General features: G+C 34.8%; 2 protein-coding genes across 5 annotated transcripts in view; one reads left to right on the top strand and one right to left on the bottom strand.

The window, feature by feature from the left end:
• Nucleotides 1–2,070, top strand: part of ABI3BP (ABI family member 3 binding protein) — a 219,026-nt gene extending 216,956 nt beyond the window's left edge. The window contains exons 67-68 of the mRNA XM_069472549.1: nt 698–820; nt 1,769–2,070. Of these exons, the coding sequence (XP_069328650.1) occupies nt 698–820; nt 1,769–1,884 (239 nt within the window). The 3' untranslated portion in view covers nt 1,885–2,070. The remainder of the gene's footprint in view (nt 1–697; nt 821–1,768) is intronic.
• Nucleotides 2,071–3,270: 1,200 nt separating this feature from the next.
• The window catches only part of TFG (trafficking from ER to golgi regulator), a 38,363-nt gene continuing 16,863 nt past the window's right edge, over nt 3,271–24,770 (bottom strand). For 3 of the 4 annotated variants that reach the window (XM_069472547.1, XM_069472546.1, XM_069472545.1), the window contains exons 5-8: nt 20,758–20,925; nt 16,547–16,687; nt 7,543–7,641; nt 3,271–4,077 (exon numbers count right to left, since the gene is read on the bottom strand). In XM_069472547.1, coding sequence (XP_069328648.1) covers nt 3,695–4,077; nt 7,543–7,641; nt 16,547–16,687; nt 20,758–20,925 — 791 coding nt within the window. In that variant the 3' untranslated portion in view covers nt 3,271–3,694. The remainder of the gene's footprint in view (nt 4,078–7,542; nt 7,642–16,546; nt 16,688–20,757; nt 20,926–24,770) is intronic. The other variant, XM_069472548.1, reaches the window with a different exon arrangement.

The raw sequence follows: 24,770 nt of genomic DNA, 5'->3' as shown, positions 1-24,770 counted from the left end.
TCTCTTTCCTCTCCTCAGTAGGAAGAGATAGACAACAAATACATAAACAGAAATTTCATATAGGTACTTTGAAGAAACTTTTTAAAACAGTGAGAGAGAATGGCTGAACAGGGAAGCTCCTTTAGTTAGATGGTTAGGGAAGCCCCCTCTGAAAAGGTAACACTTATGCTAAGAAAAAAATTATGATAAGGAACCAATTGTACAAAGGTCTAGGGATAAAGCAGTTAGTGCCAGGGAGAAAGTGCAAAGGCCTGAGGCAGAACACACCTGGCCAGTTTCATTAGATTCATTACTTGGCTGACAGTAAGGGGAGGAATAGGCAGGCAGGTAAGGACTTTGGCTTTTATTCTGAGTATAATGTGAGACTGTTGGAAAGATTTATGGAAGTAACATCATCTGACTTACATTTTTAAAACATCACTAATCTCTGAGAAGAGGAGGAGAGGAAGACTATAGGGAGGTAAGAGTAAAAAGCAGAGACACCAGTTGGGAGACTATCCCATAGTTCAGTCCAGAGACATTGACTGGCTTGAACTAGGATAAGGAATAGGTGAAAAAAATGTGTAAGAACAGGCAAGATGATTATTTGAAACAATTTGATTATTTCAGAACTATCATATCAAAGAAAGTAAGATAAGATAGTATTAGAAAGTAACACTGTTCTATCCTTTTTATCCTTTCAATTTCTGTTCTTCAGGAAAATTTTATAACATAGGCGATCAGAGGGGCCACGGAGAAGATCACTGCCAATTTGTGGATTCATTCTTAGATGGACGTACAGGACAGCAACTCAGTTCTGACCAGTTACCCACCAAAGAAGGTATGTTTTCTGATCCTCCTCCGAAGTAACAGAGTTTTACAGATTAACCCAGAAAGAAATCAAGCTGAGGAAAGCAATCAATTTAAAAAGAATTCTGTGGTACTACTGCTCTACTTAGCTGGCTAGGAGAAAATGAAGACTTCAATGTAAGTTTCTCAAATTAGAAACTTAGAGCCAAGGGAAATTACACAGACATGTATAAGTGAATTCTACTTCAAGAAAATCTGAATTTGCAAAAGCAGCTATAAAAACAAAACGGTGTTCTCCAAACTTACATCACTCATGTATTACCTTTATGGATTTTATCATATTGAGCACACTGTGTTTTTTATTCCCTTAAAATTTTTAACAAAAACTTTATTATTACCATAAATGGAAAAAACACTATTATTTGCCTTATAAATAACTATATAAATATAATTAAAATAGAAAAATTCTACTGAGAAATAACCTCTGCAAGATCCATCAGCACCACGCTGTGTAATGAGGACTGAAAAAGAATGAACATTCTTGTCTAACCAGTGTAGAACAGGGTACCCTGTCCATATTACTCGGGAATCACCAGTTTCTTAAATACTTTGAAGAAGTACTTGATCAGATTTTTCAGTACAGTAACACATTTTGTTCACTGGCACTTAAAAACCCAACCACACTAAATGATGACTTAATAAGATCTGTGAACATTTTAATGTCAATTGAAACTGCTCTCACACTATCAACCATCCCATCCTAACTTGTTATGGCAAATGTCAACAAGTTTTTGGGTGTGCATGATTTTAGCCAGCCATTACTACTTCATGAAATGCATCAGGGCCTATGTTGCTATCAGTTTTCTAAATTACCTTCCCTCGCCCAGAGTAACCTAGCCATTCAATGACATCCTTCTGTCTATGAGCAATGAGAGCAAAAATACAGCAGCTCTTAAAACTAAACTATTTTCCCTCTTAGGCTATTTCAGAGCTGTTCGCCAGGAACCTGTCCAATTTGGAGAAATAGGTGGTCACACCCAAATCAATTATGTTCAATGGTACGAATGTGGGACTACAATCCCTGGAAAATGGTAGATGCTGCACTTGGTGCTCAAAAGTACCTTCTGTTTCACCATGGCAAAAAGATCATTGGAAACACTACGGTATTTGTCACATTCATTTAAAGCTATTTTGTTTACTATGTATAAAAGTCTACAATCTAATTAATAGCACTATTAGATGTTTATTATTAGAAAAGATTGCTGAGAGTATTTATCAGGTTTTACAAAATCATTTTAAGAAACAAGATATTGACATTAACAGAATAACATTTTTGGGGAAGCTGGCTCCCTACTCATGGTATTTTAAGAGATCATTTGTATATTATTTATCACATTGTTGTAATGATGTTTTGAGATACTTTTATAACAAAATTAACATCAAAAACTTATACTTTTAAAAAAATACTTACTTTGATGTGTACTCTTCCTATGGGTGAATTAATTCCATAAATCTCAACTTAGTTTTTAACTTATTGGATCAAATTATCTTTAGCATATATATCTCTCTCTCTTAGGGGAAAAGGTCCTAATAGTCATGTTTATTTAAACTTCAATTTTTTAGCAACAGCTCAGTAGCTTTTCTGAGGAGTTTAAGTAGTTATACATTCATATTAATATTCATTTCCTTAAAATATCTGCAGATTAAAAAGATTGAATCAGAAAATTTCACTTCAGCTAAAAAAATGAAGAATCTGCTATATTCAGTTTCAAAAGATATATTACTTCTCTATCTGCAATTATGTTACAATGTCTGAATATACTTTGTCAAACTATACCTTTAAGTAATTATCTTCATATTGTTTTTGTATTCTGATCAAGCTGTATGTAGAGATTGAATGTGAAGTCTGAGCACAAAAAGATAATGCATGATGAGATCCTTAACATTTTACAGGATATTTACTATATATATTTATACATAAGACCTCTATGAATGAATGTATCAGAGAATGTTTTTGTAACTCTTTCAATCAATCTGTAATGAAAACCTGACTCATTTTCATTAAAAAAGGTAGTTTCCTTCAGCTGGGGAGGGATATAGGCATGTGTGCTGCCCTCATCCTGAAAGGACCTTTCCCTGTGCTTGCCTTTCAACATGCTTTGATTTTATCAATGCTACATTTTGTATTTTTCAAACAAGTACAAATTCTGCAATAAAGAGATGTAGTTTTTTGTTTTGTTTTTTTTTTTTAAGACTGAGTATTTTATTTCTGAATGGTTCTTTTTTATCTCTGTAGGAAGGAAAAGCACAAAGTTATTCAGGATCCTTCTTACGAAGTCTAAAGTTTGTTTTAAATCAATATTTCCCCCAAAATCAGGATGGATAAAAACCAAATGGCACTGTGTTTCTCTGAAAGGAAATGTCTATACTTCATTTTTAAGACCAAAATATACAATGTTAATGACTAAATTTCAGGACAACTAATGGATTCAATCATCTTTATTAACCTATCGATGTTAACATTTTATACATAATATCTAGTTGTCTTCTCAAACGGCTCTATTTTAGTACATCATGTTAATAGTAAAAAGCCAAGTAAGAAGGCTAGACCTCAATTTTAATATCCTCTGGACCAAGGAAGCTAGAAAGTCAATCACTTTACACACATGTAAGAGTAGTGTTTCAAAATAACTAGGAAGCTGCTACATTTTTAAGCAGGGAGGAAAAAAACTTTCATTTTGGTCTATGTTCCAGCAAATTATACTTTCAATTAACAGCAACAATGATATCATAAAAATGCTATGCTTTTTAAATTTCTGAACTTCAATACAAATTAAAATAGTATTGGAGTCTTTTGGGAGGGGAAATAGCTAGCAGCTACATTAATCACCGTAGCTGAGCCTCCTTATCGATACCCAGGTCCAGGTTGGGTATAGCCCTGACCAAAGGGAGGACGGTTACGTGCATAAGGGTTAGGCCCACTTGGAGGAGGGGTCATGGTACTTCCAGGAAGTGGACTAAAACCTGGTCTTGGTTGATAGGCCCCAGGTTGGCTTGGAGCCATTCCAGGTTGAGAGGCAGGGGCCACAGTATAATTAGTAGGCTGAGAAGTTTGGGTGGTATAAGTTTGTGCAGGATAGTTGCTCGCCTGGTACTGCTGTGGTGGCTGAGCAGGCAGTTGTTGAGGCTGACCGGAAAAGGCAGGAGCCGGTGCCTGGGAAGTTGGTTGCTGGCCATATCCCTGGAACTGCTGAGGTTGTTGGGGTCCACTCTGCTGACTATAGCTTGCTGAAAAGGCAAAATAAATAACATCTTATTTATCTTTGGGTGAAACTTCTTTTCCAGAGAATTAGTCTTACTGGTATGGACCAAAAATGATGAGAAATTTAACAAATATGTATGTAACAAGCAGAGTAGTAGATTCCATCACATAATATTACTTCAAGACCAAATAGTTATTCAAGAGGCATTTTCTACAATTTTTTAAACCCTCTAATCTTAAACTGAAACACATATATATATATATATATATAATCACCACTATCTATATATGTATCTTCATTACAATTGCTTCAATACTATATAATCCCTGGGAGCAAATTCCTGCTCTAGCATAATTCCTAGAACAGAGGAGATGCTCAAATAATAAAGAAATTATTGTACTTTCTAGGACGATGAAAAATGCCAAAGCTAAACAGTAACTAGGTTTTGAGAGACCTAATTAACAATAGTACCAAATAAAAATACATTGCGAAGAATGAAAATTTTAAAATGAAACAATACTACAAGTATATTTATTATAATAATGAGATGTTTTAAAGTTTATAAAAACAAAGCCATTTAAGAATAAATACTATTATGAATACCATTTTCATAATCTTTTCATTTCTTTTAGATTTGGTATCTGATATTTTTGCCTTTACAACTCAAAATTTTGACTTAGCAGTACAGCATGACACATAAAAAGCACACCATATTGCCCCACAAAATCAACATCTATATTATTTACTAGGATGTAATGTTTTTTTTTTAAAAGAAAAGTCTGCTTCACTGAAAACTTTTATCTCTACCATGAAACACACCTGCAGCTACTTGCAATGAAACCTCTCCATTGACTGGAATCCTGTCAGCATTAAATACCAGATACATAAGAAAATTATTAAAATATGTACAACCCTGCATTTAACAAAAAAAAGGATTGAATGAATTTGAGTATATTCTGAACTCACCTTGAACCTGGGTTCAAAATTTACTCATGAAAGAAACCTTTATGACACAGTCCATGAACAAAACTGGAAAAGGTCACAGAGGGAAACTGGCAAACCAACAGTGTCAAAGATGGTCCAATGTTAACACCATCACCACCACCGCCACTTACAGTCTCCAAGTAGAGTATTTAGTTGACTATTTCCATATCTCTCAATCAAATTCAAGTTAATAGGACTAGTAGGATCAGAAATACAAAGATAATAACTTGAAAAAAACCTAAACTTTACTCAGCGTGAAGTCCCTGACTAAAATTATTAAGAGCAAGCTTGGTTATTAATAAGTAAATCAAATATCTAAAGCATTTTACTCATGAGAGCATCTGATACTGAAATCAATTCATGAAAAAGTTTGAATGTCAAAATTTCTCCTTTCCTCTGTATAAAACATTTTAACTTAAATTTTTACTGTAAATTTTTAGAGAAACAGATGGATTCAATTTTTACACTGAAAATGTCTATTCAATTAAAACTGTGAGCAAAAAAAGACAAGAAAAATAGCTGCCTTTTCATCCTAGCAACTGAAATCTAAATTTTTTTAAAGGACTCTAGAAGCAAACACACCGTTAATTACTGCTCAGGAGAGAGAATAACCCTAAGAGCTGAAGATGCCATTTCACCAGCAGCCCAGTAGTGGCAATGCTTCTACTATGTGTATAGTCTCCCTTCCACACATACTCTCCAAAATAATAACTTTTGGTGAGCACCACTGGAAATTGCATGAAATGGAAATTATGTGGTTTTTTTCAATAAATAGTCTAGGAAAAAAGTCATATGGTCTACAAAGCCTAAAATATTTACTACTTATCCTTTTATGAAAAAAGCCTTGGTCTAGGTTGGAGAACATAGAGTGATACAGAGAATTACTTAACCACAAAGACATGAGTACTAGATTATGGTCCAGCTCCCCCACTGAATGGGCTTGAACAAATCACAACCTCTTTGAACCCAAGTTGCCTTATTTATATAAAATGAGTAGGTGGGACAAGATCAGTGGTCCCCAACCATGGGTGCTCATTATAATGATCTGTGATGCTTTCAAAATATCAAAGCCCGAGTCCCATACCCCTAACCAAATGAAACAAAATCTCTGGGAGTGGGACCCAAGCACCAAAAAGCACCCCAGGGATTCTGAAGCACCACAAGGGCTAAAATCTCCCAAGGTTAAATGATTACTAGATCTAGTCTGCTCTGATAGTCTATTATTTCTACAAATCATATGACTTGTAACACTATTTTTTAAAGAACTACACCCTAAAAATAACCTTCCCCTTAATACCATAATCCGAGCTTAAGTTCATTGTATTTTATACAATTAAAACCCAGCAGGTACAGGTTAAATCACTCTACAGCAAATATAATCTAAATAAAATTGCTGTATGTGTTAAAATATGTCAAACTTCAATTAGTTTGACCTAATTTTATGGTCTAGGTTAGGAGTCAGCAAACTTTTTACTGTAAAGGGCCAAACGGTAATATTTTATGCATTGTGGGCCACACAATCTCTGTGGCAACTACTCCATTCTGCCATGATAGTGCCAGGGTAGCAACAGATGATATAAAAATGAATGGGGTATATAAGTGTTTAAATAAAACTTTATTCACAAAAACAGGCCAACAGGCCAGACTGGTCCTCTGGCTATAGTATGCTGACCCCTGTGCTCTAGTTGATGCTACAAAACTCTATAAGATAGAATTTAGACAAGATTCAACTTACATAAATTATTTTTAATTACAGCTAAAATTTTGATAATTAAAAATCTTCAGCTGTAAGAGCTGAACATAAACTCTCACATAAATGTAAAAAATATCAGAATTATAATCAAAGCTCTTTTAAAATATGATAAAGAGGTTTATCATATTTAAATACATATAATATATATTCTTCAGTGGACAAATGGTAAAACAAAATACCCAGGATGCTTATTTACAACTAAACTTAATATTCTTAGTTGCCTGAATTACATTTTATATAATTTTCTTTTTATGAATGTTTTTGGTATTCCTACATACTTTCAAGAGACTTAAAAACCTAAGTAGCTTAATTTAGTTCTTATTTAATAAGATCACCTTTACATGTATGAGGCAACTGTTACTATTTGGACGAGTACTAAGAGTATACTGGAATTATGTGTTACATATAAATGGGGGAGGGGAAATACTGCATTTTTTTTGCAGTTCCAAAAGAGGCAAGTTGACCATGTTAGTAAGAGAGAGTTTTGTATTAAAAACTTTTTTACACTACAAGTTACTATAGAATCATCTACTATGATTATAAATTTTATTTGCCCACCAGAAAATAGAAATGTTGATTTACAATAAAATATTAAGGTAAAATATTTAAAAATAAGTAAAACAATTGTTTTCCCAATAAATACTTAATACCTCCTATGATGTCTTACAAATCAAAAGATGAAGAGGAAGGGCTTGAAGTTTAATAGAAACAGATCAAACACCATAAGCCAACTCCCTTTCAACACTTGCTCACCTGAATACTGAATACCATACTGTTGAGGTGGCTGAGGCGGAGCCTGTGGCTGCTGAGCACCATAGCCAGCCTGTTGTTGGTACTGTTGGTACATCTGACCTAAAAAGAAAAAAGAAAAAAGAACAAGGGGCAGGTTTAACTTGGCAGAGAGAAGTATTTTAAAGGCATATTTATTTACACTCTCTCCCCATCCAAACACATGAACACACTGAGCAACAATATACAAGAATGTGTTTGTTTCCCTTTAAATGTCTATGAAGAAGAGAAGAATGAACAATTTAAGAAGTGTGATTGCTCTGCTGTGGATTAGTTGCAGAGAACTAACTACTAACAAACATTATATAACATTAGCAGTGACCACTTCATAAAGTTCAGAAAAATAAATGCTTTCAAACCCAACTGCCAAAAGGCAAGTACCACTAATGCTCAATAAAATCAAGTGAGTTGAACATCAAAAAACAAAAATCTGAGGAAAGGGACAATTACCATTAATTAATAGCATCTAAATCTTTCCCAATGCAGCACTATATTTGCTTTCTAAAAGTTTGGATCTCTGTTACCATATGAATGGACCCTTTGCTAGCAAGGAACCACATGATATCTTTTGCTCCAGAACTCAAAAACATCTTTGGAATTTGTCAACAGTTTGATTTTCCACAAGTATCTAACATCTGAATATCCTAACCAATCTTGTGGAATCTGACAAAGCCTAAATGGTTCTTCATTGCGCTTTTTAATAACGGCAGACCTGTTTAACACTGGGGATGTGTTCTTGGACACAGGAGTCCTATTTGTCCTATGTGGGGTCAGTAGACCACAGATCCTATTGAGAAAACTTTTAGATGCTTAATACCTGTGATTTTCAAACAAGGATTTATTGGTTTATGTCTTTATCATCTCTACTTTTTCTCAGTTATTTTAACGGTAGACTTAAATAGATTTAATGTCTAGACTACCAATAAAACTTGCATTTTAATATCTAGCAAGTATTTAAATCTTTAATGTTGGCTTGTTCTTTAAAAAATATTCAAACTACCTGCTATTAATCAAAAGACAATGGGTAAACTGGATACTTATGGCAAAAAGTGAGATAAGTATGGAAAAAAAGTAAAGAAAAGTTAAATACATTATCAAATGCCACTCAAATTGAGGTGCAGTAGGCAGCTAGCACTCACAGGCTCAAATCAAGATATGGACCCCACGCTACTGTATTTGGCTGCTCAGCCCTAAAGGTGTCTTGGGCAGCACTAAGTAAGATATGTATTTATATCCAGCTTATTTCTTAGCAAGCAGTTATGTTTTTTATAATAAAAATAAAATCTGCTCAACTATTTTTAAGCTATCAATCCTCTTCCCAAATGTGACCAAAACAACAACAACAAAAAAAAAAAACACCTTACAAAAGTTTCTTAAATGCTTTCAACTAATAGATAGCATAAAAGGTAGAGCACAGAAGTTAACCAAATTTAAATACCACCTTAATCCTGGACTGTATTTCATAACTAACTATTCGAATGGAAGTGGCCAAAATCTAAAATAAAAAGTTACGTACAGAAATATAATAAAGGGTAAGAAAGATGTACAGCATATGATAAAGGACTCTAAATTTTGGAAATCAGAATGATTAACTCCATAGTACAAAAATAAGCAGGAAACAGGCAATAAACACATGATAAAAAGTTCAACCTCATTAGTAATCCCTATTGCAGATACAGAAAGATTAAGCCACTTTCCTGAGGTCAATAGCTAATAAAAAAATGATCAACAGCTAAGAACCATCACTGGAACCCACGCATAACCTTCAGAGCTTTAGTTTACCAAAGTAGTTTTGCCCATATTATCCTATGTGCAAAATAATATAAACTTTGGCATCACCAAAAGAGGCTGAGATCAAGGCTCCACGTAGTAGACTACTGTCACCAATGACTAAGGAACTCATGCCCAAACAGCATAGTTGTTCTCCTTGATAAAAATTCACAGGGTGTAACTCTTCTCAATGTTTTCTTTTTATTTTTATATGTCTTCTTAAACTGCTACAAACCCATTTTGAAAATACCACTCCTAGTGTTAAAAATATCAGAGGTTTATTACTACCTCTACAAAGTATTCCTTTTACAGCAGGTCCTCAAATAACAGTTTTGTTCAACATCAGTTCATTATAACGTTGATGGGGAGGGGGGAAGAGTTTCCAGCAGAGGCTGGTGTCTGTGTGGAGGTTGTCACATGGTCTCCCCATGTCTGTGTGGGTTTTCTCCAAGTACTCCAGTTTCCTCCCACATCCCAAAGATGTACATGTTAGGTTACTTAGCATATCTAAATGGTACCAGTTAGAGAGAGAGAGAGCGAGCGAGCGCGCGCGCGCGCACACACACACACACACACACACACACGTGAGCAAGCCTTGTAATGAAATAGCATCCTGTCCAGGGCTGGTGCCCATCTTGCATGAGCTGCTGGGACAGGCTCCAGCCACTCATGACCCTGAACTGGAATAACTGGGTAAATAACTATCTTGTTTCTATGAATCTTTCTTAAAAATGTATCTGTAGCTCTCATTTGTCTTGGGTCTTTATTTAGAAGTCTGGTGACCAGAAATATGCTGTAGGAACTTAATTCATTTTTATCAATTAGCCTATGGTAAAACTGGTTTCCTTATACACTGTTTCACTTAAAGTCAGTTTCCAAGAACCTATCAAATTTTTTTATTTTTAACTTAATTTTTTGCTTTTCATTTTGAAATAATTTCAAACAAAAAATTGCAAAAATAGTAAAAAAAAAATCTCTCATATACCAACATTTTACATTTGCTTTATCATTTTTTCTGTGTGTTTATACACATTTTTTGCACTTTTAAGATAGTTTGCATACATTCCCCTGTACCTCAAAATATTTCAGTATATTTCTCTTAAGTACAAGAATACTTTTTTACATATCTGCAGTTCAATTCTCAGAAATTTCTCACTGATACAAATAATATTTTAATCCACAATGGACATTTCAATTTCATGAATTGTTCTAATGTCATTTTTTTTTAAAAAAAGGATCCAGTCCAAGATCATTTATTACACTGAGTCATTTTGTCTCTTTAATCTCTAGTCTGGATATTTAATTTCAGCCTTTCTTTCTCTTTCATAACATTGACATTTCAATAAAACACAGGCTTGTCATTTATAAAATGTCCCTCAGGTTGGTTTCTCTGATGTTTCCTCATGGTTAGCTTTTGTGTATCCACTTTGGGCTGCAACACAATATTAGTCATGTATGTATGCGTCTCGATATTGTATCTGGAGATTGATATATATTTGTCCATTTCTGGTGATATTAATTTTGATCACTTGGTTAATATTGTTTTTAATTTCCCCATTGTAATGTTTTCCTTTTTAAATTAGTAAGTAATTTTTCTCATTACATTTTTAGTTCCTAGCTAGCAGTAAGCATTCTGTGCTCCCAGTTAACTTCCAGTGCCAAGCATGGAAGTTGGCAATAGTGGGTGATGAATATTTGTTCACAAGAAAAAAAAAAAAAAAAAACCACAACAAATATTCATCACCCATTATCACCATTAAGTGACGACTGACTGTGCTTATTTTAAACCCACTTCATTCAAGTCCAAATGGGACTCTGTCACAGTATTCTGATATAAGCAATCTATGTTTAACTGTTAAAAAAAAAAGGACGAATATCTTTACATACTTGAAAGATGAGATCTACAAGATACATTAAGTGAAGAAAGCAAAGCACATTCTTTATAGTGATGTTTTGGTAATATAAAAACATAAAGTCATGCATTGCTTACTGATGGGGGTATGTTCTGAGAAATGTGCCACTGTGCAAACATCACAGAGTGTACTTACACAAACGTAGATGGTATATCCTACTGCACCTAGGCTATAACCTGTACAGCATGTTACTGTACTGAATGCTATAGACAACTGTAACACAATGCTAACTATCTAAACATAGAAAAGGTACAGTAAAAATATGGAAAAAAGATAAAAAATGGTACACCTATATAGGGCACTTACCATGAAGCTTGCAGGACTAGCAGTTGCTCTGGGTGAGGCAGCGACCGAGTGGTGAATGAATGTGAAGGCCTAAGACTTAACTGTGCACTACTGTAGACTTTACAAACACTGTACACTTAGACTACACTAAATTTATTAAAAAAATCTTATTTCTTCAGTAAGTTAACCTTAGCTTACTGGAACATTTTTACTTTATCAACTTAATTTTTTAACTTTTTGATTCTTCTATAACATTTAGTTTAAACATAAACATTATATAGCATTACAAAATTTTTTTTTTTTTTTTTTTTTTTGAGATAGAGTCTCATTCTGTTGCCCCGGCCAGAGTGCAGTGGTGTCATCATCATAGCTCACTGTAACCTCAAACTCCCAGGATCAAGCGATCCTTCGGCCTCAGCCTCTCGAGTACCTGGGACTATAAGCGCGTGCCACTACACCCAGTTAATTTTTCTATTTTTAGTAGAGATGGGGTCTTGCTCTCGCTCAGGCTGGTCTCGAACTCCTGAGCTCAAGCAATCCACCTGGCCTTGTCCTCCCAGAGTGCTAGGATTACAGGTGTGAGCCACTGTGCCCAGCCCAGTATTTTTCTTTATATATTCTATAAGCTTTTTTCTATTTTTAAAAATTTTACTTTTTTTTTTTTTTTTTTACTTCTTAAAGTTTTTTCTAAAAAATACAACACAAACACACACATTAACCTAGGCCTACACAGGGTCAGGACCACCAATATCACTGTCTTCCACCTCCATATCTCGTCCCACTGGAAGGTCTTCAGAGACAGTAACATACATGGAGCTGTCACCTCCTATAACAATGCCACCTTCTTCTGGAATACGTTCTGAAAGGCTGGTTCTACAGTCAACTATTTTTTTTTAATAAGTAGAAGGTGTACACTCTAAAATAACGATAAAATATGGTATAGGAAATAAACCAGTAACAGTCATTTATTATCAACTATTATGAACTGTACATAATTGAATGTGCTATACTTTTATGCAACTGGTAACACAGGTTTGTTTATACCAGCATCACCACAAACACACACTGTAACTTACCGCTAAGTTACAATGGCTAACAACATCACTAGGCAACAAGAATGTTTCAGCTCCATTATAATTGTATAAGACCACGTCATATATATACTGTCCATTGTTGACAGAAATGTCCTTACTTAGTGCATGACTATATATATAAGCTATGTTTTATGTACGTTTTCAAAAAAGAACCAGTGATAGAAATACCTAAGTGGGAAAATGGAACAGGATGAAGCAAAGAATAATCGTAAAACTTCTGGAAATGTACTTTATTACAAAGAGTGGTAGCTGGCATCCATGATGATCCCCAATGACTTCTACTCATGTGTAGCATGTGACATGGGTTAGTATCCTTTTATAGTCTTAGAAACTAGAAAGATCTATTAACTCCTCAATACAAAAATGACCAAAGAACAAGCAATAAGCACATGAGTATCTGCTCCCTTGTGTAGTCCCTCCCACACTGAATAGGGCTAACATGTATACCAAGATAATACTGCACAACAGCAGTGACATTTCTGAGGACAGGTCGTGAAAGACAGCCATCTTCTACTCTGATCACTCACTCTGGTGGAAGCAGCCATATCATGAAGCCACCCAAGCAGCCCTATGGAGAGGTCCACGTGGTGAGGAATTGAGTCCTCCAGCTCTGGTTAAGCTTCAGATGACTATAGCTCCACCAATCATCTCAACTGCAACCTCATAAGAAGACCCTGAGCCAAAAATCCTCCATTCTCAGATACCAGACTCTCTAAAACTATATGAGATAATGTTTCATCTAGGTTTTGGAGTAATAGTTACATAGCTTTAGATGATTAATATACATAGTTTGGCTTTGGAAACATGTAAGGGATGACAGCTATTAAAAAAAAAGACTTAAGACATGTTAATCAAATGCAAAGTATAAGCCTTGTTAGGCTCCTGATTTGAACAAGTCAATTGTAATAAAGTGATTTTGAAACAATTAGGGAAATTCAGATATAAACTAATATGTGTTGACATTAAAAATCACTGTTAAATCTGTTAGGTGTGACAATGGCATGGTGGTTATATCAAAAAGTTATCAGTTAGACATGCATAGTGAAATAGCTGAGTAAAAGAACATGTTCAGAATTTGATTTAAAATACTCCAGCAAATTCAAGGCAGGGTGGGAACAGATTAAAAAATAATGCCAAAATATTGATAAGTGTTCAAGCCATATGATGGGTACATGAAGAGCTGATTATTCTTTATGTATGTTTCAAAATTTACATAACAAAAAGTTATTTTAAAAGTCTACTCAGCTTTTCATTATTCTGGCATGTGATTTTACAGATTTTACTTATTAAATATATCCTTTTTACCTTTTTAGTTTGTCTAACAGCAATATCTCCTGATCTCTGATGATTTTTAGTGCTCATCTCTTCACCACTTATTTATGTTTTTGGCAACTACCCAACCACACATAGTTTTCCAGTAACAGGCACTGGGTTTATCTGAAGAAGGGTAACATTATCCATTTTGTTTTTTTTAAATAATGCTCAATATTTTGTGATCCTTTTAACTGAGTAACATATTAAGACTTTACTAGTTGGGGAAAAAAATATACAATTCCAAGGTCTCTTTTATGGGTTTTAAGTAACAACTCAGAATTCTTAATTTTATTTTATTTTGAATTATTACACATTATAAAACATTGCTATGTTAATCAATTATAAGTTATGCATTTTTATGTTGCTAATTCTGCTCAAATTATAACCAGCAGTTAATCTTAACAACTGGCAATGTCAGGGACTCATTATATATCAAGAAGTATTTATTAAAGTAGCCTACAGTTCACATCTTGGGAATCTATAAATAATAGATATATTTACCTAAACTGTGCTATCTTATATAATAGCCACTAGCCACATGTTGCTACTAAGCACCTGAAACATAGCTATTTTGAATTGTGATATGCTATATGTTGTCTGAAATGTTTCAAATCAGTGTCACATCCCAGATTCCAATACACAGCACAAAAAAAATTAATTTTTTAATAGTGATTACATGTTGATATACTGAATATACTGGGCTAAAATGTATTAAAATTAATTTTACCTTTTTAAAAACTTTTTAACGTAGCTAATGGAAAATTTTATATTATATGTGGCTTCCACTGTAATCCTTTTGGACAGCACCGATCTAGAATTAGATTAGTTACTAATCTTTTGAATAATGTCACATATTAACTGCACAATTTTATACTGTATGTTTTAATGTAAGCCAAAAGCGACAGTTGAAGCAAGGCATACACGTATAACTAATATCACTCCAAAGTAATTAAATGCATATCAAATGGTGTGGATCTGATGCCTATGGAAAAGGAACTTGGTTGCTGGAGAACCGAGATGGGAGAGACAACTTTTCACAGTAAATCCTATTTTTAAAATTTTACCTATTTGAAAATTTTCAATTAAAAAATAAATCCTCATAAAATAATTTTAGATATTGCTAATGAAGTTTTAAATCTCATTCCTTTACACGTGAACAGCAAACATTATTTGGTACAATTAGCCTTCCAACTGCCATTTTACAACAGTATGTATTTTAAAAATGGGTTTAAAAAAAACAAATAGTTTTAGTTCACCTGATGCGGGCATTACACTCTCATTATACCCAAACTCTGCTTTTGCCCCTCTGTTTCAGCCCACATCTGCTTTAGTTCTAGTTTGTTCCAGTTCTGGCAGTTGGATTTTGGTGCAGAGGAAGACTCTAACTAAAGTTGGTTGAGAAAAGGCTTACGTAATAAGAAATTCTTCCCAAACCACTCATTCATCAGCAAATTGTCACCTGCTATTCCCTAATGCCTAGTATTCATTCATTGAACAACTGTGAAAGTATCACCACAGGATGATAGGATTCTATTCCAAAAGTGGTCACTATACTGCATTACATATACATTTACATACTTCAGGCTATGACTTTCTTTAATTGATAACCTCAATCACTTGCTTCTGATGCTGTAAAAACATCATACCACCATTTGATCCTTTTATACAAAGTTAGAGCACCACCTGGTGTTTGTTTCAAAACAGAATGTGTGGTTTTAAAGTCCTAACATGCATAGGAAATTCACAGAAATATCAGTTTTACTTTATCTGAAAGGTACCCTAGAGATCAGTCAATACTTAGTCATGTACTGCAGAGACCCAGATTTCAATGAGGCACTTCAGTCAGTGCCTGCTGTCCTAAGTTTGCGAACCCTTAATCCTCTTCAACCAAAGCAATGATTCCTTTATCTGTTTCAAAAACTGAGCTTTCAAGTTATATTTCATTCAGGACCAAACACATTCTTTTCAAACCAATTGCTTAGTCCAACTTTCACATTTTACAGTGAGAATACCAAAACCCAGTGAAACTAAATTACTCATCCAAGGACACATTTAGAGAAAAAAGTATGACTTAAAATACACTGTTTTCCATTAAAGACATACTAATAACTGTACAAAAATATAAACAGCTATTAATCTTTTCAAAAAAAAAACTACACTTAAGTTACGCTCTACTTGTATTTTAAAAATCTTTTAAATTATAAAAATAATGCACAGTTGCTGAGGGACAGGGAGAGGGAGATAAAATATAGCACCAAAGCATTATGCAAAATAAAGTGTGAAGTCCCCCTTCCAAATTTCACTCTCCTCCCCAAGGGTCACCACTGACCAGTGACTGGTAGAAATCCTTCCTGATCTTTCCCTCTGTATTTATATTCATTTAAGTACTTTTTTTCTTTTCAATAATCAGAAGTATACCTGACATATTGTCTATTTGTTTTTTAACACCAAGTCATGTTAGTAAATCAAAATTTTTCACAGCTGCATTCATGGCATGACTGCATATGTGAGTTGTTTACCATTGCCAACAATAGTAATAAACATTTCTGCACGTGTACCTTTCCCCCACATGTTCTCTAAACTCTATTTTACCTTCAATCTGACCTGCTTGTGTCTGAGCTCCTGTATATGGTGGCTGCTGTGGCTGAACTCCTGGTGGGTGAGCTGCTGAGGAGGAGGAAGCAATGCTATCAGGCGTTCCTGAACGGTCTTCTGCAGGAGCACTGGGTGGCCCTAGATGGTCATGAAAAATCAGTTTAGTACCCAATACAAGGCTTTTCCTTAGCAAGCTCTATTAAGAAATTTGGTTAAAAGAGACCAAAAATAAAAGTACTATAGAATAAGTATTTCACCATAAATGCAGTCTTTTACAATAAATGTACTTCCTTTTTTCCTTTGTTCCAGTCTCTTAAGAATTCAAAGCTACAACTAGAAATTCTTCTCTATGAAGTGTGGAGTATATTGCTAAGTCCTAACTTCCCTCTGTAAAAACCAACTCATGTCTGCAATACCAATATTCCCCCTGCCATGCAATGTATTTTATAGAAAGTACCACTTTACTCTTCAATGAGGATAAAATTGCCCATAAATTAAGTTCAACCCCCTAGTTTGGTATTCAAGGGTCCAGACATTTTTTCTCACAATTCTTCTCACATGCCCCACTTTCAGCTAAACTTATCTACTCTCTATTCCCACAATATATCTAAATTTGTTTGATCTCTATTTCATTTATCACCATCCTCTCCACTGTGTCCCACAGATTTAAATATAACATTTTTAAAAACCCATTTGTAATTCCACACTTCTAGTAAGCCTTCTTGACCCATAAATACTTTCTTCCACTAGTGAACTATATAGTTTACTTTTATTATGATCAATGTCAGTTTTTTTCTATTTCTGAACAGCTCCCATCCTTTCCTTTTAGACTGTGAGCTCTTTTGGCCTGGCTCCTGACTCTTGATTCTTTTTGTCAACTCACAAAGCCTAGGCCTCTACCTTATACATAGCAACACTCAAATTCTTCCAAAATAATGAACATGGAAGTGAATGGAGAGAATATACTACAGTTCCAAAGGTGTGACAGTCAAAAAAGATGTTCTAAAGATAACTACAGATATGTCTTATTCCTTTAAGTTCTCTTTGTTTCAGCAACATGGAAGAGTGGTTAAAGGCACTGGTTGTGGAGCCAGACTACCTAGGTGCAAATCCCAGCACTGCTACTTAACTAGCTATGTAATTTTGGGAATGTTACTTAATCTGTTTTAATGCCTTAGTTTCCTCATATGTACAAAAAGATACACTAATTCCTACTTCATAAGGTTACTGTATTATGAGCTAATGAAAGCTTTTGGCAAGTACTTATGGAAGTAATTATACAGCAAAAGATTATAACCATTATTACCAGTCAGAAAGTTCCATGTAAGTACTTGCTATCATTAGCAGACTAATTTCCCCGAGGGCAAACCTCTGTCTTATACTCTGGTGTATCCCCAGAACTTTCCACTGTATTAGGCATAGTTGGCAGCAGAGCATCCAGGTAGTAATGAGAACCTAAATAAACTAGATTATAATACTGGTAATGCAAGAAAGAACGATGACTACCAGAAAAAAATGGATGACTACTTCTGTCTACCACCATTTTATGTATATTTATATATGCGTAGATAAATACCTACATTCTTCCTACAAAAGACACTGTACTGTTATCCTAAAAATATAAACCACTTTGACTCCTCTTGTCTCCCTTGTATGTAATTTCTTACAGTTAATGTTGCTCATCGTATCTTTGTTATAATTCATCCCTCCTTCCCATTTCCACAATGGGATAGCCAAATTTTTTATACCACATCACAACTGAAGAACTAGAAAAGTATCCTGGATGTTGTCTATGTATACAATTTTTCCTATTCCAGTTCAACATACAAAAGCTATCAGAAAAATGGTCTTAAAATAATGTGAATCATATTAATCATATTATTCAGGTCTGGCATATACTATATTTAAATCAAAACTTAAGTCTGACCTCATATATAACTATTCACTCCTCTATTTGGCATTTCCTGAAGTATGAAATAATAAGTAGTTGAAATGTTAACTCATATTTCAGTTGTTCTAAAAATGTGTTTTTCAGATGTGTCACTTGTCTGATGTCTTCTTTTGCCAAGAACGAGCATCGTATACAAATATATGTCTCTTATTTTCAGAATTTCAAACAATTCTCTTTAGTGAATAATCCTATAAAAGCATCAAAGAAATATAAAATGAACAGACTGAATGCTGTATTTCCAACTAATGATAATGACAAAGTATTAATAAATTAGTTGGTTAAACTCTCCGACAGGTACCAACTAAAACCTGAACAAAATAGAAGGAAACAACTATTTGCAATAACTGGAAATCAATCAAATGTTGGCAGAAACCAGAAGAGTTTACCCCAGTGGAATTACAGTAGATAAGAATTGCAAGCCCTGAGCCCTGCAGCTCTGATGGTAAAAAAAAAAAAAAAAAAAAAACCCACAGTATTAACAACTTCTTGGGTGGACAAGCAGCTGAATATTTAGGGGCAAAATCCCTGGAGTCAGAGGGCCATAAAGGGGTAGGGTAAGATCCAAAATCTAAGTATAAACTATGCCCAAATCCCTAGCTGACTATAGGGTTGGGACAGGGGAAAAGGATACCCCCAAAAGGGCGCAGAAAAAAAAGCAGGACCTAGAGCTCAAAGGACTGAGCAGAGTTATCAGCTGCCATATACCACGGGAAGAAAGAGAGTAGTTCTGAGTTATGTGAAAATTATCAAAATCAAAATGGAGTCACTATTAAAAAAAAAAAAAAAAAAAAACTCTGACAAATAGAGCCTGAAAAGGTCATGAAATGACACTTGCATGACTGATAAAAACTATCACAGAAGACTGCAAAAACCACAACCTTGCACAAAGGACACTGCAACCTTACACAAAAAATACTTCTGCAAGGACGTCTGCCCAGCAATGCCTGTCCAACCTCAAACTGGTATCACCCTTCTTGATGATCTTTGTAGCCACGAGTAATTATTTCAAAACAATTATGTAATCCTCCTCATTTTTTCTTTAAAAACCTTTATCTTCCTTTATCTTCCTGAATACACACATAGTTTACTATGGCACATGTATTCCCACTGCAATGCCCTATTCTCAAATAATTATAGTTTTCTTTCAGAAAGCCCCTCTCTGTTTGTTACACAGCTTGACACGTTCATACAAATTCCCTGCTAGAGTAACAATAACAAAAAATCCTCAAAAGAACATAAAAAATCCCATTACAAAATATTAACTACTATGTCCACTTCTCAACCAAAAACTATGTGCAAAGCAACAGGGAATTGTGACCCATACTGGGGATTACAGGGGGAGGCAGTCAATAGAAACTGATGCCAAATAGGCTGAAATGTTGGATGTTGCAGACAAACATTTCAAAATAGCTATTATAAACATTTGTAAAGAATCAAACAAAAATACACTCAAAGAATTAAAGGAAAATATAGTCTTAATGAATGTGGAAATTCCAGAGCTAAATTAGAAAGGTTAAATAGCACATTGGAAATCACAGTGACCTTGAAGATATTTCAATAGAAATCATCCATTCTAAAGAACAGAGAGAAAAAAGACTCAAGAAAAAAGAACCTCAGAGACCCAAGTGACACTATCATGCTCTCTAATGTATGTGTAATTAGAATCCTGAGAGAGAGAAAGAAGTAGAAAAAATGTTGAATGACAGCCAAAAATTAAAAAGAATAAGTTACAGTATAAATGCTGTTTTAAGGTTAAAAGCTTATTCATATAAAAGCACTTTCTACATTAAAGCAATTTAACCAGAAATCTACATTTTCAGCTTCTCTTTCAATTTCTCTAACTTAAGGTCAGAAGACATAACAAGACCTATCAAAAGCAATTTAAATCCTGCAACAAATCTGAAATAAGATTACAAAATAGTTCAGATTTAAAAAAAAAAAAACCTTTCTAAATTTTACTTTCAATAAAATTTACTTGAAACAAATAGTGTTATTCTTTAAGGGGAGGGAGGTGCTACTGACTGGGAGAGGGCACAAGAAAGCTTTCTGGGGTGCTGGAAATCACCTACACCTTGATATGATGCAGTTAGTGTTTTACATAGGTGTATACATATGTAAATATTTACTGAATGGAACCCTTAAGACTTGTACACTTCACCATATCCAAGTTATTCTTCCATTAAAAGAAGGAAGGAAGGAAGGAAGGAGGGAGAGAGGTCTGGGATGAAGGATGGAAAGGAAGTAGGAACTAACTTACCTGAAACCTGATCATCTGTTAAGCCAAATGCTGACATAACATTTTTGTTGATTTCATCTTGGTTTTTTAAAGGATCAAAAGCTGACATACTTGCTGCCATAACCTGAGTAGACTGTTTTCCAGAAGAATCAGAAGAAGCAGGTTTTTCTTCCCTACCATCCACGGTATCTACAAGAAGAACAGAGGAATAAACAAAATCTCGTTTCCATTTTATCTATACTCAACAAGGCCTAAAAATACAAGATAGAGAAATATACATGTGCACAATAATAGTCTGGAATGTTAAAAGTACCTCTGAACACAGGATTATAGATCATTTTACTTTTCTTCTTTACACTTGTTTATATTTTTACTTTTAAAATCAGGGGAAAAAGGACAAAAAGAAACACAAGGTAAATAACAGCTTTCCCAAATACATTATTATCTACCCCCTTCTCTAAGAATTATTAGATGGAAGAAAAGTACAAACTCCTTAACAGAGAGAAATATTTTCCTTTCTATTTTTTTTTTTTTTTGGGGAGCCCTATGACCTATATCCCAGTATTAGATAAATACTAGGCACTCAGGAAGAAACAGCTATAGGAACCAATGCTTTATTTTTTAAAAGAAGAAGCACCTTAGCTGAGGTTATAATCTCAACTTTTATGTTTTATTTCTATTATTTCTTGGTCCACTATTAAATTACATGGAAATCAAGCCAACAAGAATTCATGCTTAATCTTCTGTAAACAGCACATTAAAAACATATTTTGAATCTGCTACCTCTTATATTAACATACTTATTACTTATTAAATTACTTGCTAAAATCCTTACAGATGAAATCAGGTGTACAGGATCTGCTTCAAAATAATATGGGAGGGCTGGAAGTGTGTGGGAGTATAGATGACACGATACTGACTATGAGTTGATAACTGATGAAGTTGGATATGGGTTTATGGTATTCATTATAATGTCTACTTTTGTATATATTTAAGTTTTTCCATAATAAGATATTTTAAAAAACAGAAAACTGTTAAAATATTATGAGTAGGTTAAATTTAAAACCTTTTAAGAATACTTTTCTTTTTTTTTATATTTATTTATTTATTTTGAGACAGAGTCTCACTTTGTTGCCCGGGCTAGAGTGAGGGCCGCGGCGTCAGCCTAGCTCACAGCAACCTCAAACTCCTGGGCTCAAGCAATCCTCTTGGCTCAGCCTCCCGAGTAGCTGGGACTATAGGCATGCGCCACCATGCCCGGCTAATTTTTTTCTATATATATTTTAGTTGGTCAGATAATTTCTTTCTATTTTTAGTAGAGACAGGGTCTCACTCTTGTTCAGGCTGGTCTCGAACTCCTGAGCTCAAATAATCCGCCCGCCTCGGCCTCCCAGAGTGCTAGGATTACAGGGGTGAGCCACCGCACCCGGCCAAGAATACTTTTCTTAAAGTATTCTTTTCTTTTAAGAATACTAGTATCAACAGGCATTTATACTACTACCTTGGGAAAGAAAAGGGGTTCAAGAATAACCTATATTTTAGAAATAGGAATCCAAGACCAAGATACAAGTAAATAAGAAGAATATTGCTAAGCATTTACTCAATGAAGAGGCAATGATTATCAATCTTTTTCTGTTATCAAACAAGTAAATGCACATCAGTTATTAGATCACCCCTGCCATCAATAAAAAATTTATCTTGTGGAAACAATGTAAGTACTAAGTGATAAGCATCCCCTCAGCACACACTGGCTGGCAGCTCTCATTCATTCCTAACTTGCCATTCCAGGTTACCCAAATATTTCCTAAATTTTCTTGCAAATCAACAGTCTTGTAAGTACTCCTTTAAAATACGTCTATCAGTTATCTACCTTCCTCACCAACTTCCACGCAAGACGACATCCCAAAAGCATACCATTCCAATCTTATAAATGATTTCCCCTTGCAACACTACTACCTCTTCACTACCTATGTCTCTTTTCACTTATGGTAAACCAAATCCATCAGGAAACATGCTATATGTCCATTAGTCTACTACTTGCTCCATTAGCTGCCAGAGATACTGGAACAGGTCACTCCAATATGTAATGCAGCTTACACTTCATTTGCCTCGCAGAGCAAAACAAGTGTCCAAGAACCACTGCAGAGGTAGAGCACTGAAGACCATAGGTGACCACATGTTTCTTGGTAAGGGTAATCTCCAGGTTCTAAATAGTACTGATAGCTGACTGGCAGTTTTGTTTTGTGGACTAGACTTCACTGTCTGATGTAGAGTTTTTTGGTTGGTTTATTTATGTTATTTTCATTTATTTATTTTATTATTTTTGAGACAGAGTCTCACTCTGTTGCCTAGGCTAGAGTGCCGTGGCGTCAGCCTCGCTCACAGCAACCTCAAACTCCTGGGCTCAAGCAATCCTCCTGCCTCAGCCTCCTGAGTAGCTGGGACTACAAGCCTGCACCACCATGCCCAGCTAATTTTTTTATATATATATTTTTAGCTGTCCATATAATTTCTTTCTATTTTTAGTAGAAACGGGGTCTCGCTCTTGCTCAGGCTGGTCTCGAACTCCTAAACTCAAACAATCCGCCTGCCTCGCCCTCCCAGAGTGCTAGGATTATAGGCGTGAGCCACTGCGCCCAGCCTATTTATGCTATTTTTCTTGAGAAGGAGATTATTAAACCACGATATGTGGTTAAACAGAAGCTTAAAATATTTCACAGAAGCCAGGTGGCCAAGAGGTAAATTATCTTGTAAGTGCAGGAGAGAAAACAAAAAATAAATTACAGACCTTCCCCACTCTGGGAAGGCCGAGGCAGGCGGATTGTTTGAGCTCAGGAGTTCAAGACCAGCCTGAGCAAGAGAGAGACCCTCGTCTCTACTAAAAATAGAAAGAAATTGGCTGGACAACTAAAAATATATAGAAAAAATTAGCTGGGCATGACAGCGCATGCCTGTAGTCCCAGCTACTTGGGAGGCTGAGGCAGGAGGATTGCTTGAGTCCAGGAGTTTGAGGTTGCTATAAGCTAGGCTGACGCCACGGGACTCTAGCCTGGGCAACAGAGTGAGACTCTGCCTCAAAAAAAAAAAAAAAAAAAAAAAATTTAGAAAACAAGAGAGGTAGCTTTCAACTCTTGTGTGGGGAGGGCACTGCTGTTGAGTCTTTTTACTGGAGGGGGTGGGGGCAGAGTGAGACTCTGTCTCAAATAAATAAATAAATAAATTACAGCTATCTCTAAAAATAAAACGCAGAATATATTATTCTTACATCATCTTATCATAAGCTATGCCAAACAGAACACAATGACAAGAAGATGGCCATACAGAGAAACAATATGTGGCATAATTTCCAAGATGCAGAGAAGAAATGAATTTTAATATCTTTTTTATATTAACACAGGTGAGAAACTAACATTAAAATATATAAAATTATAGAAACAAACGACTGATAAAAAAAAAAAAAATCAGTGGCTATAGTAGCAAGAAACACGTAAGAAAAGTTTCACCTAAACCAAAAAGCTTGTAATTCTATTCTTTAGATCAGAATGTGGGCCACTGTAGCTAGTTTCTGCACAGTACTGGCTACACTGGTTAAATTCTAATCTCCATTTCATAATTTTCTACAGATGTTTAAACTCCCTGAAATTATATGCAAATATTGTTATCATCTATGACTTCTTCCAGAAAAATGGTCTAAAGTTTTCATCAGATTCTTGATTGAAAATCAGAGTTTTTTGTTTGGATTGGTAGGATTCACAATAGGCAACCTGCTTTAACCTGAAATATAAAAGGTTTCATCATAAAGTGACCAAGAGGATCTCATTGTAGTATTTCAGCAAATCTCCATTACATTACGAAATAGAGGTAGAACTAGAAATTACTAATCAATCACCAAATATTTATTGAGCATCTACCATTAACACAATTCCACATGACTGGAGAAGAGAGGAAGAGGAAATGATGGAAAATGCATCTTTATTTAAACTATAACTAAATTAAAGGCAGAAAACAAAAACTTCAAAATTATTTAGTGGCCA

The sequence above is a fragment of the Eulemur rufifrons genome, chromosome 7, assembly GCF_041146395.1.
Source record: "Eulemur rufifrons isolate Redbay chromosome 7, OSU_ERuf_1, whole genome shotgun sequence".
Taxonomy (NCBI): Eukaryota; Metazoa; Chordata; class Mammalia; order Primates; family Lemuridae; genus Eulemur; species Eulemur rufifrons.
Note: the sequence above shows the minus strand (reverse complement) of the source record. Positions and strands in the feature narration are given on the sequence as shown.